At 42.8% G+C, this 20,261-nt stretch overlaps 1 protein-coding gene across 2 annotated transcripts in view; it reads left to right on the top strand.

Annotated features, from left to right (window-relative positions):
* The window catches only part of PTGR3 (prostaglandin reductase 3), a 5,972-nt gene extending 221 nt beyond the window's left edge, over positions 1-5,751 (top strand). The window contains exons 1-2 of one of the 2 annotated variants that reach the window (XM_048939603.1): positions 1-355; positions 4,219-5,751. The exon at positions 1-355 is cut by the window's left edge and continues 221 nt beyond it. In XM_048939603.1, the coding sequence (XP_048795560.1) occupies positions 96-355; positions 4,219-5,143 (1,185 nt within the window). In that variant the 5' untranslated portion in view covers positions 1-95 and the 3' untranslated portion in view covers positions 5,144-5,751. The remainder of the gene's footprint in view (positions 356-4,218) is intronic. The other variant, XM_048939604.1, reaches the window with a different exon arrangement.
* The last annotated feature ends 14,510 nt before the right edge of the window (positions 5,752-20,261 follow it).

Raw genomic sequence — 20,261 nt, 5'->3', positions numbered from 1 at the left:
CCGAGCCCCGGCTGCGGGAGGGAGGGAGGAAGGAAGGAAGGAAGGAAGGAAGGGAGGGAGGGAGGGGCGGCCCCGCCGCGGCGCCGCAGGCGGGCATGATTTGGAGGCGGGCGCCGCGCTGCTGGTGGCGGCGGGCGGCCCCGGGCCCCGCCTGCTCGGCGGCGGGCGGCGGGCGGCCCATCCTGGACATGTCGTATTCCCGGCACTTCCTGGACTTCCAGGGCTCGTCCATCCCCAGCGCCATGAAGAAGCTGGTAGTGACAGCGCTCAGCCCCGACTTCCGCCAGGCGGTCACCCTGCGGCGGGACGCGCCCGTGCCGCTGCCCGGCGACGGGGATCTCCTCGTCCGGAACAGGTGAGCCTCCGCCCGCCCAGCCTCTCGCGGCCTGCGCCCTCCCACGCGGCCGAGGCGCGCCCGCCGCCATCTGGCGACGGCTCGTTTAATTTTATCGCCGCCGTTCTACCGAGCGGCCGGAGCCGCGGCCCGCTCGGCCCATCCACGTGCGCGCGGGTGACGCTCCCCCTCCCTCCTCCTCCGGCGGGGCGGGGTGCCGCTGACGGCGGCTCCCGGGACGGCGGCGGGGGCGGTTGGGACGGGCGCACCGCCAGCCCCGCGCTCTGCCCACCCGCCCGAGCGCTGCTCGACAGCGGAGGTGCGGGGTGGCGTTCCGGTGCGGGGAGCCGCTGGGCGGCCGAGTGCTGTATGGGGAGCAGCGCGCCCGGGTGGTGCCGGGCGGGCGGAGTGCAGTGCGGCTCGGGGGTGTTGGTGCGCATCTCATCGATCTGCAAACAGCAGCAAAAGTTCGGCGAGGGTGCGTGTGTGTGTTCGTGTGTCCGTGTGAACGCACTGATAAAGCAGTATGGGAGGGATAAGGGCATTCCTACAGGAGCTGCCGTAGAGGCACTTTAGTCAGGCGTTGGCGTCTCCTCTGGGACCCAAATTTCTTCCAAACCTCCACGCCTGAGGCTTGCTGCATCCACCGCTGCCAGGCAGCAGTGGCTGGCGTTGGGCTCCTGCTGTGGGCTCGGGGCAGACAGCGGGGCTGGGCCATGTCACTGCTTCCCAGCCCTCCCCATCCCACGAGTGTTTCATATCTATAACTCTTTTGCACGCCTCAGAGTAACTCCTCTCTCCTCTCCCCTCCTCCCGCTGCTGGGGGGGCTCCCCGGGTGCACATCTCATGGTAACAGGGCTGAGACATGGGGCAAAGCAGGAGCTGCTCCAAGAACTGGGTTCTGACACATCAGTGTATTATGCACACACACACATGGGTAGGGATGGAGGGGAGGGAAAGGTGAGCAAGAAGCTCAATACTGAGAGCCCGTACGTATTGTATTCTTTGGGATTCTGTGGCATTCCCTTTGTATTCATCATCATTTTCTGGGGACTCTCACAGAAGACGGAGGATTGTGTTATTGAGAAGTGTGCTGTAAAGGCAAGCTGCAGCAGGAAGAGAGTTTTCTTTCCCCTTATCACTTGTGGAGGCTTTTTTCCATCCCAGCAGGATGAATCCCTGCCTTTATGTAAGCTCCAAAGCCAGTGGTACATTTTCTAATAGGTAGGACCATAAAATTAAAAACAAAACAATAAAGGGCTTGAGTTCCAAGAGTGCATTCGTGAATTTGTTCATTTTAGTCCCAGTCACGCCCATGAATAGTATTAATTGCTTTGAGCTTTCTATGCAAAACAGTTCTCGTTCACCACAATAAAATGTGGCTCGGGACTTATGGGAATGAGAAACTAAAATATGCCGAGTCCCTATGTGGATAGACACTTGAAAGTGAGGTGCTCTTAAGTGGAACTTTTTCCCTCTTCTCCTTTGGAGAAAAAACTAAGCCAGCAGTTTTGGGTGGTGTGTTCTTTTTTTTTTTTTTTTTTTTTTTTTTTCCAAAAGAAGAAAGAATCCATCCTTTCTCGTTTTGAAGCATTTCTTTCTAATGTAAACTGATTTAAAGCAATACATTTATTTTTATTTTGTTCAGGAGAATAAAAATTCCCTATGGAAGCCAACCTCCATTCATGTTTTCCAGGGTGCAGCGAAGGGCAAAGTTCCCTTCACTGCCAGATAGGGGCCCAGAGGGTGTGAGGTCGTGGTGCTGCCTACAGTTACGTGGTCTTTTTGAGATTCGCTTGGGGAAGTGGCACTTTTCAGTTCCAAAATAGCTTTAGTGTCTCACTGTTGGGATGGCGGATATGAGAAAAGTTTATGGAAGAAAAGGAGCAAGAGGGGCTGAGAAAGTTTTTGAACCAGTGGATCACAGTGGGGAAAGGGGAGGACTGCCGCTGCCGAGTGGTTGGTCTAAATAATGTTTTCCTTGCGTGGCACTGCCCTTGATGGCTTTGTTTTGTCTGCAGTGCGTGCCGTGGGGCTGCTTTAGGTGTCTTGTGCTTTGTTGTGATATAGAAGCAGCGTTCCCCATCGCAGTGCACTGTGTCTTCAAACTAAAAGAGGGTTCAGCATTGCTGAGCAGAAATAAGATGTGTAACTCAATGTGCAGAATTATGTTGGGAAAAGCCCATCTCCAGCTTTTTTTCTTTTTTTCTTTTTTTTTTTAATTTTTATTTCTGCCTCCTCAGGTTTACAGCTTGCAATGCTGAAGTAATTTAGAAATTCCTAAATTAAAAACTGTTTTAAGTGAGAGATTAAAACGGGACAATGTGGACGATTCGAAGGGAGTCTTCCAGCCCAGAGTGCTCGCAGTAATGGTAACTTCTGTGCTCCGCTTTTTAGAAGTTAGCAAACCGATCTTCAACTTGTACGCGCTGCTCGTTCCTACTTTTAAATGCAAAATAAGAAACTGTGGGCGCATCCCGCCGCCTCCTCCGTGCCGGCCGCGGTGACGAAGCAAATGAGGCAACGCGCTTTAATCCAGCCGCCGCGCGCGGGAAGCGGAGCGCCGGAGCGACCGGCACCGCGCTGCTCCGCGCTTCATCCGACAAAGGGGAGTTGAGCAAAGCAGGGGGCGGGCCGCGCCGAGGGCAGCGCGGGGACGGCTCCGCGGAGAGCCCGGCGGGCGGGCAGCCTCTCTTCCCTCTCCGGAGCCGCGCGGGGAGGTTTCGGCCTCCGCCGGCGGTTTACCTGCCCCGGAGCGGCGCGTGCTGAGCGCGGAGCAGGAGGCGCCGGCGGCGCCCAGCCTCGCGGGGCTCCCGCCGTGCGACGGAGGCGGAGGTCCCCGTGCTGTAGGGAGCGAGGGGAAGCAGAGCACGCGGCGCGCTCCGCCGCCCGCAGCGCGCGCGCGTTTCATTGGAGCCCGTGGCGAACAGCGGCAGCGGGAAGCGCGGGGCTTCCGCACTGCTGCAGCCTCTGCGCCGTACCGAGCGCATTTCTCAGGCTGTCACGTCCACGTGTAGCAGCGGCCCAGGCGGCTTCTCATTGCGCGCGTTTCTTTTTGACGTTTTCTGCTCAGTAGAATCCTCCCTACTCTCTCTCCCTCTGCCTGTACGAAGACGCTTTGCTTTTTGTAAAGAGCGGCGTTGCTGAAACACCCTCTGCGGTTAAGCTAGATCGTATCTTTCAGGCGGCATCCCCAAGTGCTTAGCGGAGTTGTGAGGCTGTCCGTCCTTTGTAAAAAATACAAAGGTCGGCACCATTTTCACCTGTTAGGGGTCAGCGGCACTCGCCGGCCTCACAGTTGCAGTCCTTCTGCGCAAGGTGGTTTCGCTGCGTGGCACGTCATTTATATCAGGAGAAATACGTCGTTGACATCAGCTGCATCAAAAGGCAAATTTGCTGTAGTGACTCCATCAATTAAAAAGTACTTGCCCACAGTGATGTGACCTTGCAAACGACATCGATAGTTAATATGATCGTTAGTCATTAACAGTATTATTATATTAAAAAATGTAAATTTGTTGCCAGAATCAACGTATTTACCGCTTTGCAGATTTTATTCTTCAGTGTTTTCACATCCTGTATAAAGTGACCAATTAAGTTTTTACCCATTCATTTTGTACAGAGTCGTTTTTGTTTCGGCCAAACGAGATTGAGGAAAATGTAAGAGTTTTCTTCTTTCCTTCAGCAGATTTGTCTTCAATCCTACAGTAACAGACTGTAAAGTACATAAGTCCAACGGAAGTAGTCTCTGTAACGTGTTCATTATTCAGATACACCAATAGTCAAAAAAAGTCCCAAACGCATTCCACAAATTAAAATTGAAGGTTTCTCATACGACTTGATACGGAATAAATCATGTTAATACATTTCTGTTTTCTTCTAGATTTGTCGGCATTAATGCATCTGACATAAACTACTCAGCTGGTCGATATGACACGTCAGTTAAGCCCCCATTTGATGTAGGTTTTGAAGGTGTTGGTGACGTGGTAGCATTAGGACTCAGTGCCAGTGCCCATTACTCAGTGGGCCAAGCCGTGGCCTACGTTAAGGCGGGCTCCTTTGCCGAATACACAGTTGTGCCTGCCAAAGAAGCAGTTCCTCTGCCCTCTGTGAAACCCGAGTTTCTGACTTTGATGGTAAGTGGCGCTACCGCATACATCAGCCTGGAGAATTTGGGAGGGCTGTCTGAAGGCAAGAAGGTCTTGGTGACAGCAGCGGCTGGAGGGACGGGCCAGTTTGCTGTGCAGCTCGCAAAGAAGGCCAAGTGCCATGTCATTGGAACCTGCTCCAGTGATGAAAAGAGTGGCTTTCTGAAATCCATTGGCTGCGACCGTGTCATCAACTATAAAACCGAAAACGTTGAATCTGTTCTGAGGAAGGACTACCCAGAAGGTGTAGATGTAGTGTACGAGTCTGTTGGTGGGAAGATGTTTGACTTGGCCGTTAACTCCTTGGCTACCAAGGGGCGCCTGATAGTTATTGGGTTTATCACTGGCTACCAAAGTCCTACTGGCATCCAGCCTATTAAAGCAGAGTTCTTGCCAGCAAAACTGTTGAAGAAGTCTGCCAGCGTCCAGGGTTTCTTCCTCAACCATTACTTTTCCGAGTACAAAATGGCTCTGCAGCACTTGCTTAAGATGTATGAAAAAGGAGAACTAGTTTGTGAGGTGGACCTTGGAGACATGTCTCCAGAGGGCAAGTTCATTGGCTTGGAGTCTGTATTTCGTGCTGTAGATTACATGTACATGGGAAAAAACATTGGAAAAATTGTAGTTGAATTACCTCACTCTGTCAACAGTAAGCTGTAAAAACAGAACAATGATATAAATCAGAAGAGAGAAAATGGGCACTTTATGCTTCAGAATTACTAGAAACAAATTCTTTTTTTTTTTTAACTTAGTAATGGATATTAAATTAAAAAGCAGCATTAGGGTGTTAATTAAAAAAAAGTTGATTTTTTTTTCTCTTTCTTTTCTTGGAAGTGTTTTAACCCATGGCTGAAGCATGGACTTAATGGGCCTGTGTTTCATGCTGTTGCTTATGCTAGCATGAGACAGGAACATTGTTCTTGACAGAATAAGTCTTGATGCAGAGGCAGATTTAGTCTGTAGAGTAGTTTGATAAGACTTTATATATATAGTTCAACTCAGAATTTTTTTTTTCTTTCAGCAATTTTGACTCCCTGATTTAAAAATAAAATTGATAGAACAAGGCTAAATAAAAGGAGTTGCATTTTAGGGAAAAAAAATCAACAACTATATTCTTGATTTTTTTTTTTTTTTTCTCCACTAAACGCAATAATTGTAATTTTGCATCATGGATCACAGTAATGTTCCTTGACTGTTTACTCAGGGAAATTTTAAATTATTACATGACAGTAATAGTGAGAAAACTAAGTTGACTTTTTTTTTTTTTTAATTGCCATTCATAACCCTAAACAAGTGTGGGTTTTTTTTTTCTAAATCTTTACAAACTCTGACATTATTTTCTTGCCTTTTTGTCTGATACTGTTAGTGCTTACTGCCCTGTATCTCCTTTAATCAGAATCAGTATTACAGATTATTGGAGGGGGATTTTGAGCCATGTTCATATATTATCAGACCCTGTATATTTTTTTAAGATTTAATAAAATTAAAAAAAGCTGTTTAAGTGTTTGTGCATTTCTTTATATCGATACGGTTCTTGGTGAGTAGCTCCTTTGCAGATGATTTCTATATTGCAGAGTTCTTTGATGATTCTTGCTGTGACTTCCCATAATCAGGCTGCTACTTCTGTTACTGAATATTGCTTCTGCAGAAGCCCTTGTAGAGACAAGTAGACCATTTTAAATCTGCAGTCACGTTACCTGCCACAAAGAGCATTGCTCAGGAATAGAAGATCTAGTGGGTGCAGATAAAAGGTTTGGTAAAGTTTTGAAAATCTTCATCACATAATAGAAATCATTAATGATGCGTACAGGGGGAATTCCATCTAGAAGTCTAATATTTTCCAGAACAAAAAAATACTTTAAACTATGCTTGCTCTAGATTTTTTTCCCCCCACACGGGAGATGTTTAAGATCTTAAATGTCATTTCAGCAACATCTTTTGAAATAATATATACATTTATATACAGTTGGAGAGATGGAAATTTTGTAAGATCATACACATCGTAATAAGCTTAATTATAGACCGATAATGTTTAGGGGTTGGAGGAAAAAAGCCAGAGTAAATTTAATTCATGACTGACTTTACATGACAAATTTTTCAAGCAGTGCTGGAAAAACTTGCATTTTACTCAGGCAGTAGAGAAAATTATTTTAAAATTTGATTTACTGCGTTCATATCTCTGCATTTTTGTGCATATGCCATTAGCATCCTAAAGAACAGTGTTCAGCAAAGCAGTGTTCCTTTTTCATGTCTGAATAGGTCCTCTTGGAGGATTTTTGGGAAGGTTAAAATGCTTTGAGTATTTGGTTGTTTTGTTTTGTTTTTTAACCAAAGGGTTGTTGTTGTGACTAAGATCTCCTGTTAGAAATAATTTTCCTCTTTCCTCTATAACAAATGTAGTGGCGTTTAGGTATTTTGCATAACAAAAGGATATTTTTGGCCTTCCAACTGAGTACTAGAAAGATGTGAACACTCAAATACGTAAAAGGAGTACTTTGAGCATACAAAGTTCTGTTTTATTCCCAAGCTCGTAATTTCTTCTTGCGTTCAAAGATGCAGAACCCTTGGTCAATAAATACAGATTAAAACAAAAAACAAACAAAAAAAAACAGTAAAGCAAAGCAAAACTACAAATATTATTTAGATCTGTGTTACGCAGTGAAGAGTTACATGGCTAACATGCCAAATGCCAACATCCACCCAAGTATCCTGATGCGCAGAGGCTCTGAGCATTGTTACTCCAATAGCTTTAGCTGTTTGCAGGGCTGTAGCTGTTCTTATAAAAGTTGTATTTGGACATAGAGCATTCTACTTTATTTTTAATATGCTTCTTCATATGTAACTGAGCAAAGCAGCTGCCCTGGGCTCCTTCACTAAACAAAATAAGGGAACCTTTGGAAGATCCACATATATGCATGTATTCAAACATGACATTTTGTTGCCTTTAATTCTGGCTTCAGGCTTATTATTCAGCGCTTTAATACTGATTACAGGGTAATTAAAAAGTAGAAATTTGTTATGTGCAGAACCTGTATGTCTGGGGTACTGATTTTGTAATCTTTCTGGGTGTTTGGGTTGGGCTATGGCCACTGGGGGGGCTTGTCATTTTCATCAAAAGCCTAAGTAAAGCTAAAAAGCAGCACAAGTTAAACATGAGATGGCTCTTCCTTGAGTGAGTCCAGAATGAAGAGTGAATTTTTGTTAAACTTACAGATTGCTGGAAGAAAGCATTATCAGTGGGAAGAGGGTGAAATTGTTTCTGAAACACATAGATAAGGCTTTTCTACTGAGATGCATAATAATTTTAGGTATGTAGGGGGTTTTGGAAAGCCAACTTTTCCACCTTATTTGAAAGTATATTCTACAAAGAGTTACGGGAGCAGGGCTGACTTTGAATAAGTAAGCTATGATGGATTTAAATAATGTTTAAATATTAGATGGATAGGAAAATGTGTATGGCATGCACACACTGAGAGGTTTAAATGATGATAGGACATTGAACATACAAGGAAAAGAAATACTGTAGAGTCACAGCAAGGGATTAATAACAATACACTTAATATGCTTGCAAAAAAAGGTGTATTAAAAGCTGTGTGCACAGTGGGTACTTAAATGATTAAAAATAATAATACATTTGCCTAGGAAGTACTAAGTATACTATATGTAGAGAGCAGGGATTTAAATAATAATACTATTAATAATAGCAGCTCATTGAGATGTGGTTGCTAGCACTACATCCTAATTTTACCTTTCTAAATGAATTTGCTACAGAGGAATCTGGCATTGTTTGCTGAGGCTAAGAACAGAATTTCCCTTTCCTACACACATATGCTTCCATGGAAAAACAACAAAGAAATAGATGAAGAGCTGGCTTTTTTCCTGAGCCTGTCACATGTGTGCATACGCACGCGCACACGGACACACACGTACTCACTCACTCTCTCCTGGCCTGCAACCCTCAGCACATTTTGCAGATATGCTTCCCACTTAATTGCTATGCTGGAATCTCCTAATACCTTTTTGAATTGGTTAGATTTCTACCCTGCAATAGTTTGTTACATATTTGTTCACGTGCAGATGTACAAACGTATTAAAAAAAATGCATATGTTTCATAAGCAGACATCATTTTCTCCCATGTCAGATAAATAATTAACAGAGTCTCAAGGAAAAGTTTGCTGCAGTGTTTGCAGATAGTACGTGTATTCTTACTTCTGTCTGAGGAGTAAAGAAATTCCACTGCTGAATAGCTGTTAGTATCTATTTTACAAGATTTACTCATTTTCAGGTACCTAATGTAGCTGCTAGCATGCATGCACAACAATACAATTTATATGGTAAATGGAACCAAATAATGGCTTCACTGAATGTTATGGCTGCACTGAAGGGAAATGTCACGGTAAATAGCTGCCAAATTATGGATCATGCCGAAGTGTCACAACTGCACTAAAGACAAATAGCACTAGAGGCTATTGCCACTATGACGCTTTTGAGTTATGAAGAAGAGGAGCAGCCTGATGTGAGCCTCTTTGTGTCCTCATTATAGCAAAGGGTTACTGGTGCGGCGTTCAGGGAAACCTAGTTCTACGTGGTGGCTAGTTATTAATCTGTTCTTTTCCAGCCTAACAGCTGTAGCAAAGGAGAGAGTCTTTCCTTGCTTTAGAAATACATATACACACACAAACAAAGAAAAACCTGCAGGTTTTATGAATGTAAATGCATACGGGAAATGACTGGTAATGGAAAAATGTTGTAATAAAATAATCTAATCAAAGAATATTATTAAATTTAACATCGTATGTGTCTGAAAGCTTTAGTTGCTTCTTATGCAGATAGATGTGTGAAATATAAGCAATAATGCACTTTCTCTCTTTGTAAAGACTTGAGTAGTAAGGACATTACCAACTAAATTGCTTCTTCTAAACTGAAGTGTGTCCCGGTTTCTTTCATTTTAATGGGAGGGTAATAAAGATGAAAGACTAACATTTTAACTGATGGATCCCTTAAGCTACAGAATCAAAATTTATTATGTTTTGAGGGAATATGCTAAATCCTGAAGTGTGGAGAGAAGCAGGGAAACCCCAGGTAAAATAAAAGCAAAGTAACTTTTTTTTTTTTTTTTTTTTTTTTTTTTTTAAATGGTACACTTTCCTGAATGGAAAACCATTTGGTGCTCTTACTTAAGCTGAGAAAACAATATTATTCTATCTTTGGGGCAAAAAGAAAAAAAAAAAAAAAAAAAAAAAGGAAGAAGGATGTTTTTTGGGGAAAAAAAAAGGCATTTGAAAATGGAGGCCCATAGCTCAGCAAGTGGCCTCGTCTTTTCTAGGCTCACTTTTCAAAGCCTGCCTGCGGTGTTCAGGGGAGTGAGTTTGATGCTCTGCACACTATTGTACATGCCACAAACGCACCATCCATAATACAGCACAATTGTCAGTCGCTGTTTTACAGAGGGGCCAGGGCTGAACAATCATGGTGGATAAATTACTTTTCTATTCTACAGCAAGTGGCCTTCCTACCATGTGAAGCTTAAGGTCATTGGCAGGGCAGTGAGGGGGAAGCTTATATATTAGTTAACTCTAATGCACTAATAGTGTTCAGACAGAAGAAGTATACCAATTAATTACAGTTAGGTTTGCTCTTGGAGATGGGGGAGATGACTTGAAGAGCTACTGTGTTGAGATACGTTTTTGTATATGTATATATGCACATATTTTTATGTATACGTATGTACATAACTGAATGTATTTTGCTTTTTTTTGCTAATACCTCCAAATAAATAGCTGTGCCTACATTGCTACTTTTCTTTTTTCCTCTAGTACATTCATTAAAGTCTTTAATATTCATCATTGCAGGAGTCAGGATTTCAGGAACCAGAAAATATTCCTTAAAAGATTTTTGAACCATAACAGCACATTCTACTTACAATTTCTACAGTGTAGTCTAGAGAGAGGGAAAAAAAAAACTAAACCTGTCAAAAATTAGGTAGAACATCCTTGAATGGCAATTAGCATGCCCAGAATTTATTTTATGTACAACGCAGTGGCAAGTAGCTGCTTCTTATTAAATGAAAATCCTGTATTATGTACTTCAGGAACATTCCAGCTAATGAGTATGTAATGTCCTTAGTATTACACAGAACTTCTTTTTGTGTTCACAACCACAAGATGCTGGAAACTTGACAAATGATATCATTTAAGACAGATGCCTGCCTTAGGGACCTGTTTTTTGGCTTCCTGTTTCTGGTTTTTATTTCAATAACATTTGTAATTGCCACAGGATCTGTACCTGTGTAGTATTTTAACCCCTTCATACATACAGCATTGCTTTAACTCCTCGGGTAGGGACTAGGAAATTGTATTTTTTTTTCTCCCCTCCCCAGCTGGGCTGTTATTCCTACCTTCTTCAAGCACAGAGATGCACATAAATAAAAGCTGGGCTTTATTAGACCAGATGAAACTGTAACATTAGAGAAAGTAAACGCTTGCTGCACTCACAGTGTTTTACTGGCCCAGAAGTACATGCAGAGCAGGCCCAAAGAGAAAAATAAACAACAAGCTGTCAGGTACGGCCTGCTGATTCTCAGCAAGTCAGAACAAAATTCAGCACATGCTGCATAGGTACAGAGTACCTCAATCTCAGTTACACTTTCCCATGCATACTCCCCCCTTAAATTCACATTCTTCACCTAGATCGCAGGGCAGGGTGGTTTTTGACATGGCTGCCATTTATTGCTGGCTATGGGGGCCATTTTGGGGATGCAGGCACAACGTGGGCTGCACGCCTGTGCTGCACCTCCCTTGATGCCACATCAAGTACAGCGCCTGCTGCAGGACAGTGGTAGTTCTCAACTCCCCAGGCACTCAGCACAGAGCCTGGCAGACCTCACGGACTGGGCAGCCCAGGGTATTTAGTGGCAGTATTAGCATTTTGGTCCTGAGAAAGGATTATAGATAGGCTGTGCATGAGAGGCTTGTGTGCTTCTGCACAGGGGGAATCTTCATTAGGAGACCTTGCTAAACTCTCAGCAGTGCAGCAGTCACAAATAAGGGCTTGGAAGCAAGAGTTGTTACCATGCTTTCTTATGTCATTTTCAAGCAAAAAGTTACATGCAAGCTTTTTGTCACAGGACTCGGCATATTTGAGCCCAAGCAGAGCTGTCCTAATTGCATTGAACAACCCCTTTTCCTCAGAGCTAGGGCAGAGGACACTGAAAACACGAAGAAATGTCTCCGTTCACAGCAGGACCAGATCACCCATAGTGCAAACACACCCTGCGGGCCTTTCGTGGGAGAAGCATTTATCTTCCATAACAAGGGGGAGGTCAAAAGGATCCAGTAGGGCCGCACTGAGTCTCTCTACTGCTACAGAGCGCATCAGCAGAGGAAGTACACCAGCACACAGCCTCGTTACATGCTCCAGGTAAGCCATGCTGTGCATGGGCTTCCTCTGTGCTGCCTTCAAAATGATACCCCTGAAGGGCTGGTGCACAGGGGAAAAGAAGGCAACGCAGCCAAGTGCATTCAGCCACCCAGGAACCCAAATTCCACAGAAACAGGTTGTCTGGCATATCTGATTGCTATAGTAAAGCAAAACAAACACCAAAAAACTCATTTGTGTTGGCATGACATTATAGGCATGGCTGTTTCTGGCAGGCTATCTAGAAATTGTATTTGCATCCAGAGTTTTGAAAAAAAACTTTCATAACCTTTAAACAAGGATGATGCAGCAAATGTGTGGCTGATTTGCACTCTGACACCTATGTGCAATCCGTCATTGAAGCCTTAATGAGCGCTGTCCTCAGGCTGTGTGCAGGTCTTGTTTTGAAAGGAGTACAACAGCATGGCACACCTCCCCTTCTTGTGCAGGGTGTGGCAGGAGGTGCCAGAGGGAAGTGTGTCAGTTTTCATGTGCTCTTGGTAATTTATTGGGTCATTTGGCTTAGTAACAAGCTGGGAAAGCTCACTCTACTATCACAAGTGCAGCCCAGGCCTGCAGGTAACCCCGGAGCTGTAGGAGCTCACAATCGTCCATAATGCCAGACTGGTGGTGGTAGTGGCAGCAGCTGGGCTGCCAGATGGGAGATAAGGGCAATGAAAGTCCTGCTCAGAGAGACCACTGCAAAGGCAGCCTCTGATTTGCAGGTGTCTTTCTTTTAAGGATATCATTCAGATTTGCATTCACTGCATTAAAAAAACAAACAAACAAAAAACACCACAAAAACAAAACTAACCTCATTCCCACAGTTTTGAATTACTTAATACATTTTCTTTCCTTACCATCCCCCTCCATCTTTCAATTTCCCTCCTTACCTAAAAAGGTGTGAAATAATTGTAGAGGGACAGGCTGCTGGAAGGATTTCAGGCTTTTCTTTCCCTTTACAGAGGTATTTGGTTACCCTAATCCCACAACCTGCCTAAACTTAAAAGAGCATATCGAGTTTTGCCTATAAGCTCTGCAACAAGATTTGAATGAATTTATGGCAAATACCTATTTTGTATTCTACCACAGAAATAGACATTAGATTATTCTTCAGCTTAGAAGCTTTTTGTTTTCTGGGCAGGGGAACTGAGGACTGTTTCCACCTAGATGATTTAATTTGCAGCATCTTTGGTTCTGTCAATGGTACAGTTTTTTTTTCCCAATGAGGCTACTTCTGCATTTCTTCCTTTTGTATTTGTGAAAAGCTGAGATGCTCAGCAGTCACAAAATAGATGTTATGGAAGAAACGTGAAGGAACCAGATATTCTTCCTCTTCCACACAGAGGATCTTGCAGTAGCACAGAACACTTAAGCAGGGGTTCAATCCAGAATCTTATAGGCGAATTGATTCAGTGTGATTCTGTGAATTGAGGGCTGCATAAAAAAAAACATGCTCTACAGAAGAAGGTTGTGCCTAGATAGTGCAAAAAAAGAACACTGATGGTAGTACTGTGTCCAGGTGACTGAATGAAAGGTAAGGGCTGTACTTCATCTCACTTGAGTTTAACAAGTGGCAACAGGCCTTTCTTCCTGCACAGATCAGAGACCAGCCCAAATCTAACAGCATTACTTCACCAAGATACTGCAGCGAGAACAAGTGTCAGTGTCCTTGATTTCTATATATTTTTTTCCTTCTGCCTTCTTGGCAACATGTCACATTTTCAACTAATTACAAACACAAGGCGGAAAAGCAAAGGCAATTTCTTTGTCTTCCAGAAATGTATTCAGAACTTCACTACACATACAAGTGGCAGCTGTAAACAACATGTTGGTAGTACCTTCACTATGGCTGGAGGGCAGGAAACATTTTCACTCAGGATTGGGTTTCATTGAGTCTTCTCAGCAGATTTTGCCAGGATACCAGTAGCACCCATGCTTATCCAAATGGCAGAAAAGTTTCTTTGACAGCTAGCCATATTGCACTGGAAAGAACACACACAGGGTGGGGCTTCTCCAGCACCTGCACATCTATCACAGCAAACAGGAAGGGTAGAGGGGCTCCAGCTCTAACACTTGTACATCAGGTATGTGGGGGTTTTAAGGAAACCATGCAATTACAGTGGCCCCAAGAGCCTGTCTCACTGAGTGCAAGAAGATGCAATCCTAGAGCACTATGAGTGAATTAGTCTTTTTGTTCAGCTTTGTATAAAATAATGAGGGGGAAGAAAAAAAAGCACTGTCTCATCCACTACCAGATAGTTGCCCCGGTGCCGTGTCTGACAGGATGGTTTTGCACTGAAGCACAGGAGATCTTGGTACCTTGTATGCTTCAGCACTGACACTGATCTTCAATCAGCACTGCCCTGGCCTTCAAGGGAAAATATGCCAAAATGTCATAGGTTTCCAAATGAAATGCAAATACTGAACTTTCTGAAATTTACTGATGGTGTTTTACTCCTTTCCTGCATCTGAGCTATACCAGTGAGATGCAGTGGGAATGAAAGTTTCAGATTGTTGGCAGCAGGAGCAGAGCTCTCTGCACCTCTGGAGGGAACGCCAGTCACGGAATGATGTAGACTGGAAAAGACTTCTACAATCATCTAGTCCAACTGTCCACCTATCACCACTATTGCCCACTGTCCCATGTACTACATCTGCATGTTTCTTCAGCACCTCCAGGGCAGTGATTTCCCACCTTCCTTGGCAGCCCGTTCCAGTGCCTTACCACTCTTTACAAGTGGAAATTCTCCCTAATATCCAGCCTGACCCTCCCCTGGCACAGCTTAAGGCCATTTCCTCTCATTCTATCTCTGTTACCTGGGAAAAGAGGCTGACCTCTACCTCATGACAACCTCCTTTCAGGTCATTGTAGGGAGCAGTAAGATTTCCCCAGAGCCTCCTCTTACCCAGCACTCATCCAGTGCGGTGAGACACAACCACTCAGAACCGGGCCAGCTTGCCTGATGTCATACATATCCATTGTTATGTGGATGTAAATATTTGGGTAATGGAAACCATTTGCTTTGCCTTCAGCTGCAGGTACAAAGATGGGCAATGATTTCTGTAATGGACATCTCATGTCCTTCCCGCGCCCAACACTCCTCTGCCCAAACAGGGGAATGTGGTGGAGCCATGAATCCAGTCTCACACATTACCCTTTCCTCAGCTGGACCTCAGCAGATGCACAGTCTGGAGCAGACTTTGCTCAAGGCGGACCACATAAAGGCAGAGAGTGACATTTCAGTCTTTCACTGCAGAGTCATTCGGGTCACTCATTGAAATTATAGACACCAGTTCCAGTGATGTTAACAGCCAGCTTCAGATTATTAACCATCCTTTGGATAGTAATACATTTACAGTGCCAGCATGCAGAAAATTTCTCCAAATTACAGGGTGTCCTAACACAGCTGGTCAAACCACACAGACCTCTTGATGCAGCAAGCAGTGTAATTAAGGCTGTTTCCTCATTTGTACTTTCCCAGCAGCACTCAGAATATGCTCTTGACCACTGGATGATGCTTTTTGCAGCAGGCTATGAAAAGAGATTAGAGTGAAGGGTGCCTTAACAATAGCTCATTAAGGAGACCTCAAACATTTTCTTTTATTGCATTATTTATGTTTTTGTGATCATAAAACACTATTTCTAGGGCAAAGTGCACTCAAGAAGCTTATTGGCCTGTAGGTGGTTTCATTTGATTAGATTTAGATGGGGGAAGCTACAGAAAAATCTTCTACCTGCTACTTTCCTGAAAGAAACACTTCCACCCTAAGCACCCTCCTCATCAGGCAATACCACAGAGATCCACCAAACTTCATTAGCCAGTTCAAATGTTTCTGGGAAAGGCAGTGACCATTTTTCCCCATAGGCTCTGGAAATTTGTCTTCACTGCAACAATCACTGACATCCCTGGTGGGATCCATTTTTTAACGTAATGACCTTCTGCAAGCAAGTAAACATGTATGGAATCAACCAAACATTTAGATTTCTGTGGAAGGATCATAACACTCATTTCACACAACAGCATCCATATTCAAAAACTCAACTGAAAGACAATGACAACGCAGATAATATTCAGGAATGCTTATTTCCATTTCTTGAGTTGTATCTTTAGTCTAGAACTACGTTAATTACATTCTTTCCTTCCATTTTTTTTTCCTTTATTCTCCCACAGAGCCACTCTATGCAATTCTGCTGGAATACATTTTTTTACCTTCATACAGATCCAAGAATAAATTTTGGCCCTGACCATGGAATATTCACTCACTTTCAAAACACAAGTAAAAGAACCAAAACTAATTAACTGGAAACTGCCAGCACAGAGAATTCCTTGTTTATAATAGTGCAACTCTGGCTCTAACTTTTCTTTCTGTCGGTTCTCTTCTATAAACATAGCACTAATGGTTAATACAGTTAAAGAAAGAAAAAAAAACTACAGAACACAACCACCCAGAGCCCACAATCTAGAGGTCATGGATACTGTAAAACATTCCAAAGAGAACAAGGGAAAATTGCAAGTAGAGGCTGTAATGGATAAAAAGAGATGCCAGGCATGCTCCTTAGTGTGGAGAGTTGCTGCATGGATCCCTATACCTGCATGTAAGAATTAATTAAGAGACAAGACAACAACGGGAGAGAACTGCTCCTCATGCTCTTTTAAGCCCAGGAAGCATCTACTAAGTATGCTGGATGCAGAGAAGGGCATCTCGATATTAAATGAGAAGGTAACAATTAATTAATATGATATCCAAATACTTTCATTCTCTGGAAGAGTTTCATAGCTTAAAAAAAAAAAAAAAAGGATGAAGAATACAAAAGATTTGTGAATTTCAACATGATAGAATCAGTTAGACTTTATGTATAATTCTCCAGCTTTCTGAATTACAGACCACCAAGATCCCCATCCACAAATACAATAGGCTGGTATTCATCTTGTCAGTGATATGTACTCAGAGGTCTATTTCTCTAATTGATGGCTTCACTATTCAAGATGCATAAGGATAGCTATTGTTATCTAACACTATCACATGTTCCTATTGTTTCATGCTTTTCTTCTTGTCAGTGGCATCGAAAATATCCTATCTAAACCTTCAGGATTGCTAAAGGAAGGTGCATTATTTGTTGACTGCTCACAAATATTAATGATCAATGTGGTGAATCTGCACATCTCCACTGACATATTTAAACGTTCAATCAAAAGAGTGTACAAAGAGCAACACAAAGAAATAGTTAAATGAAGACTTTGCACAGAATTTTTGAAAAGTGTTCTAATGCAGGTGCTTGCTAGCAGGTATGCCATTGAAGTCAGGACAGTGATGCGAGTGTAAGAATGAACTGCAAAAGGGAAGGAGGCAGATGGCTTCAGGGTGTAGCCATGGCAGAGGTTTGACAGGAAACACTTCTCCCAGTACAGCTAAGCAGTGAGGGAGAACCCTATTATATGGATGAGTGGGGCCGGCAATGGCATCTTGTCATTCTAACTTGTATAAGTAAGCAAGCTTAATTGCTCCTTGTCTTTTCAAGATGACTTTCCACCAACAATCTCATTACCACACACATGTTTATTGCACATATCCAAGTCCCTTCACGCAGGCCTGAATGCAATGAGGAAGCAACAGTATTATGTTACCCAGTAACCTTGCTTTTTCTCTTTTTTACCAGATGGATGCAACCTGCCTTCTTTTTGTGCTACAAACAAGGTGACCAGAGGCAGCGGAATGTACACCATGATTGGAAAGAATAAAACCAGAGAGAAAGCAAACTGTCAGAAGAACAGTGCACGGAAGAGAAAAAATGTAAACATGACTTCTATTTACCAAGATTAATATGTAAACTTAACATGTTTGTCATGGAATACATTAATATGTATGTTTTCCCATTACGTAGATCTTTTCTTATATTACTTATTAGAAAGGGATATAATCACAATGATGGGGCTAGAATGTCACTTAAAAATTAGGTGATGCCCAGTCAACATAATACAACCACTGGAGTGTCATTTCTGATTTAGATGTAGCGATATCAGTGTCATTGCCGCTGGGAAGAAATTATAATGGCTGTTAGTAAGAAATAAAATGACAAGAAGGAGGGCCCTCCTTCACATATAATCCCAAACAAAATTCAACTACTGACTTCTTTAAGCAACTCGGTGCCATTCATTGACAAAGAGGAAATAAGCATGTTTTGTGCAGTTGCATAGACACAAGAACTGTACAGTAATTTTCCAAGCCCAAACAAACATTACTAGACTTATGAAATTTCACCATGCTATTACAACTAAGGGAAGATGTAGCAATGAAGTTCACATGAAGAAAAACTTCACATGAATTTAGGATTATTCTAACAAAAAGCACTAGGGATAGCAAATGCATAGGTAAGCAAAAACACAGTAAATGCACTTGTACAGCCATTTATGAATGCTTTGTATTGTATCTTCCCCTGCCTCAAATCCTTCAGCCTTGTCTCTGTGGCTGTGATCAGCCTTAACCCACAGATCAAGAAACCTTCCTACATCTGTTTTATATCACAAAGTTGTCGAAAATGAGCTACACAAAATATCATTCACCTGCTGAATGTGACTTGCTAGTCTACTTAAGAGCATTCTTCACATTATTCATAATGTTGAAAGCCAGAAAATCAACGTTTTATTGCTAGCTCTAGCATTATTATCAAAGACCTTATCTTCCCATACACAAAGACCAAGAAAGAACACAATTCTTTTCTCCCCTCCCATTACAGAAGGGCAATTAACATTATGCTCCATGTCCCATGAACAACACAGCTCTGCTCTATAAAAACACAAAGCCCAATAGCACAGCACCCATACTAGCAGGCAGCTAAAAAGTTAGGTAAGTACAAACAAATCTGTTGTGTCTTCTACAGTGTTCCCAGCTATCCAAAGCTAGGAGATTACCTGATGCACCAAGTCCTTCTTAAAGGAGAAAACTTACAAACTTATTCATTTAGGACCTCCAAAAATCATTTGACAGGTCGGGGAACAAAGAAAAGCAACAATACTACCTTGCACCACACACTTCTAATGTATCTGTCGAGACAGAGTTCAAAAAACAACACAAGGGCAAATACTTACCTTTTCTAGAGGCCAGTGAAGTCTCAAGAGGGGACAACCTTCAAACGGAGCTCTACTCCCTTGGCTGCTAATCATTAAGTGACAGTGAGGAGTCTACTCCTTCTGGTCATTGAGGTGGATTGCTTGTACCTGTGCACCGTAGGTTAGCCATGGCTTCTCACCTGGTACTCAATCACTGGTTCAGGCCATGACCTAGCAATCCCCATACACAAGATTACATTTAGATTCATTAAATCATTAAAAGATAAAATAAAAATACAGTCAGTATAAGTCTACCTATCCTTTTGTTATCATAGTTAGGTTTTTAGTTAGCTGTTAGTCACCACCAGTTTAAAAAATAAATAAATCAGCCTTCACTTGGAGAATAAACCTGCCCATTTTCAGCTGAGACCAATTTACTAATCCAGTTGTATCTGATGCAAGCAGTTCTGTGGATGGTTTACTCTCAAGCACATATAGCCAAAGAGAGCAGGTACAAAAATGAACGTTGTGTAATGTGCTTTATGAGATGTGGTAACTTAATGTGAAGAAAACCCTGGTTAAACATTTGAATCACTAGTCTAGCATTTTGACATATGTAGGATTTTCTTTTTAGTTGGTGGTCTCTCTTACTACAGAGCATGTCAAAGGAGTGCAGGGATCTGCCAACTCCCCACTAATTGCTTTGGCTCCTTTGCATGAAGATCATTTGTTGATAAAGTTGCTACAGGCATGTTTAGGCAACAGGTTTTTATGGGATGCCTGGTATTCTTTATAATGCAATTACTTTCATTTAGTATATGCTTTTTCATCTGCAGTGTTGTTCTTTTGCTGGCAAACAATAGCAATGAAATCTGTACCCTTCTGTAACTGAATCTTCCCCTGTGTTTCCTAGATTTGAACTCTTTCAGGAGAAGACTGACCAAAGAAAATGGCTTACTTAATGTTAAGTAACCTGGATTTCATTTTATCATAGTACCTATTTTATGTTTAGGAGAGTTAGAAGAAAGACTGAGATGGATCTTACCCATTTGCCATCTTTGCAAAAGATGATAGCAGCACTTTGTTATAGAAAGCAAAGATTCTGGACGGACCTCAGAAGCTCAGGTCTCTTCAAAATCAGGTTCCTCAGAAGCTCTAAGGAAAAGCTTTCCATGAGTTCATGTGTTTAAAGGCCCCTTACAAGCAGGCTGGGATAGTTAATGAACAACCACCATCTTGTGCCTTCCAATCTCTGCTTCCCCAGAGGAGTGTACCAAGGAGGCTCCTCAGCTCCCCAGGCATCCCCCTT

This window comes from Lagopus muta, chromosome 3, assembly GCF_023343835.1.
Source record: "Lagopus muta isolate bLagMut1 chromosome 3, bLagMut1 primary, whole genome shotgun sequence".
Classification (NCBI taxonomy): domain Eukaryota; kingdom Metazoa; phylum Chordata; class Aves; order Galliformes; family Phasianidae; genus Lagopus; species Lagopus muta.
The sequence above is the reverse complement of the archived record's forward strand: the minus strand, read 5'-3'. Positions and strand labels throughout refer to the sequence as shown.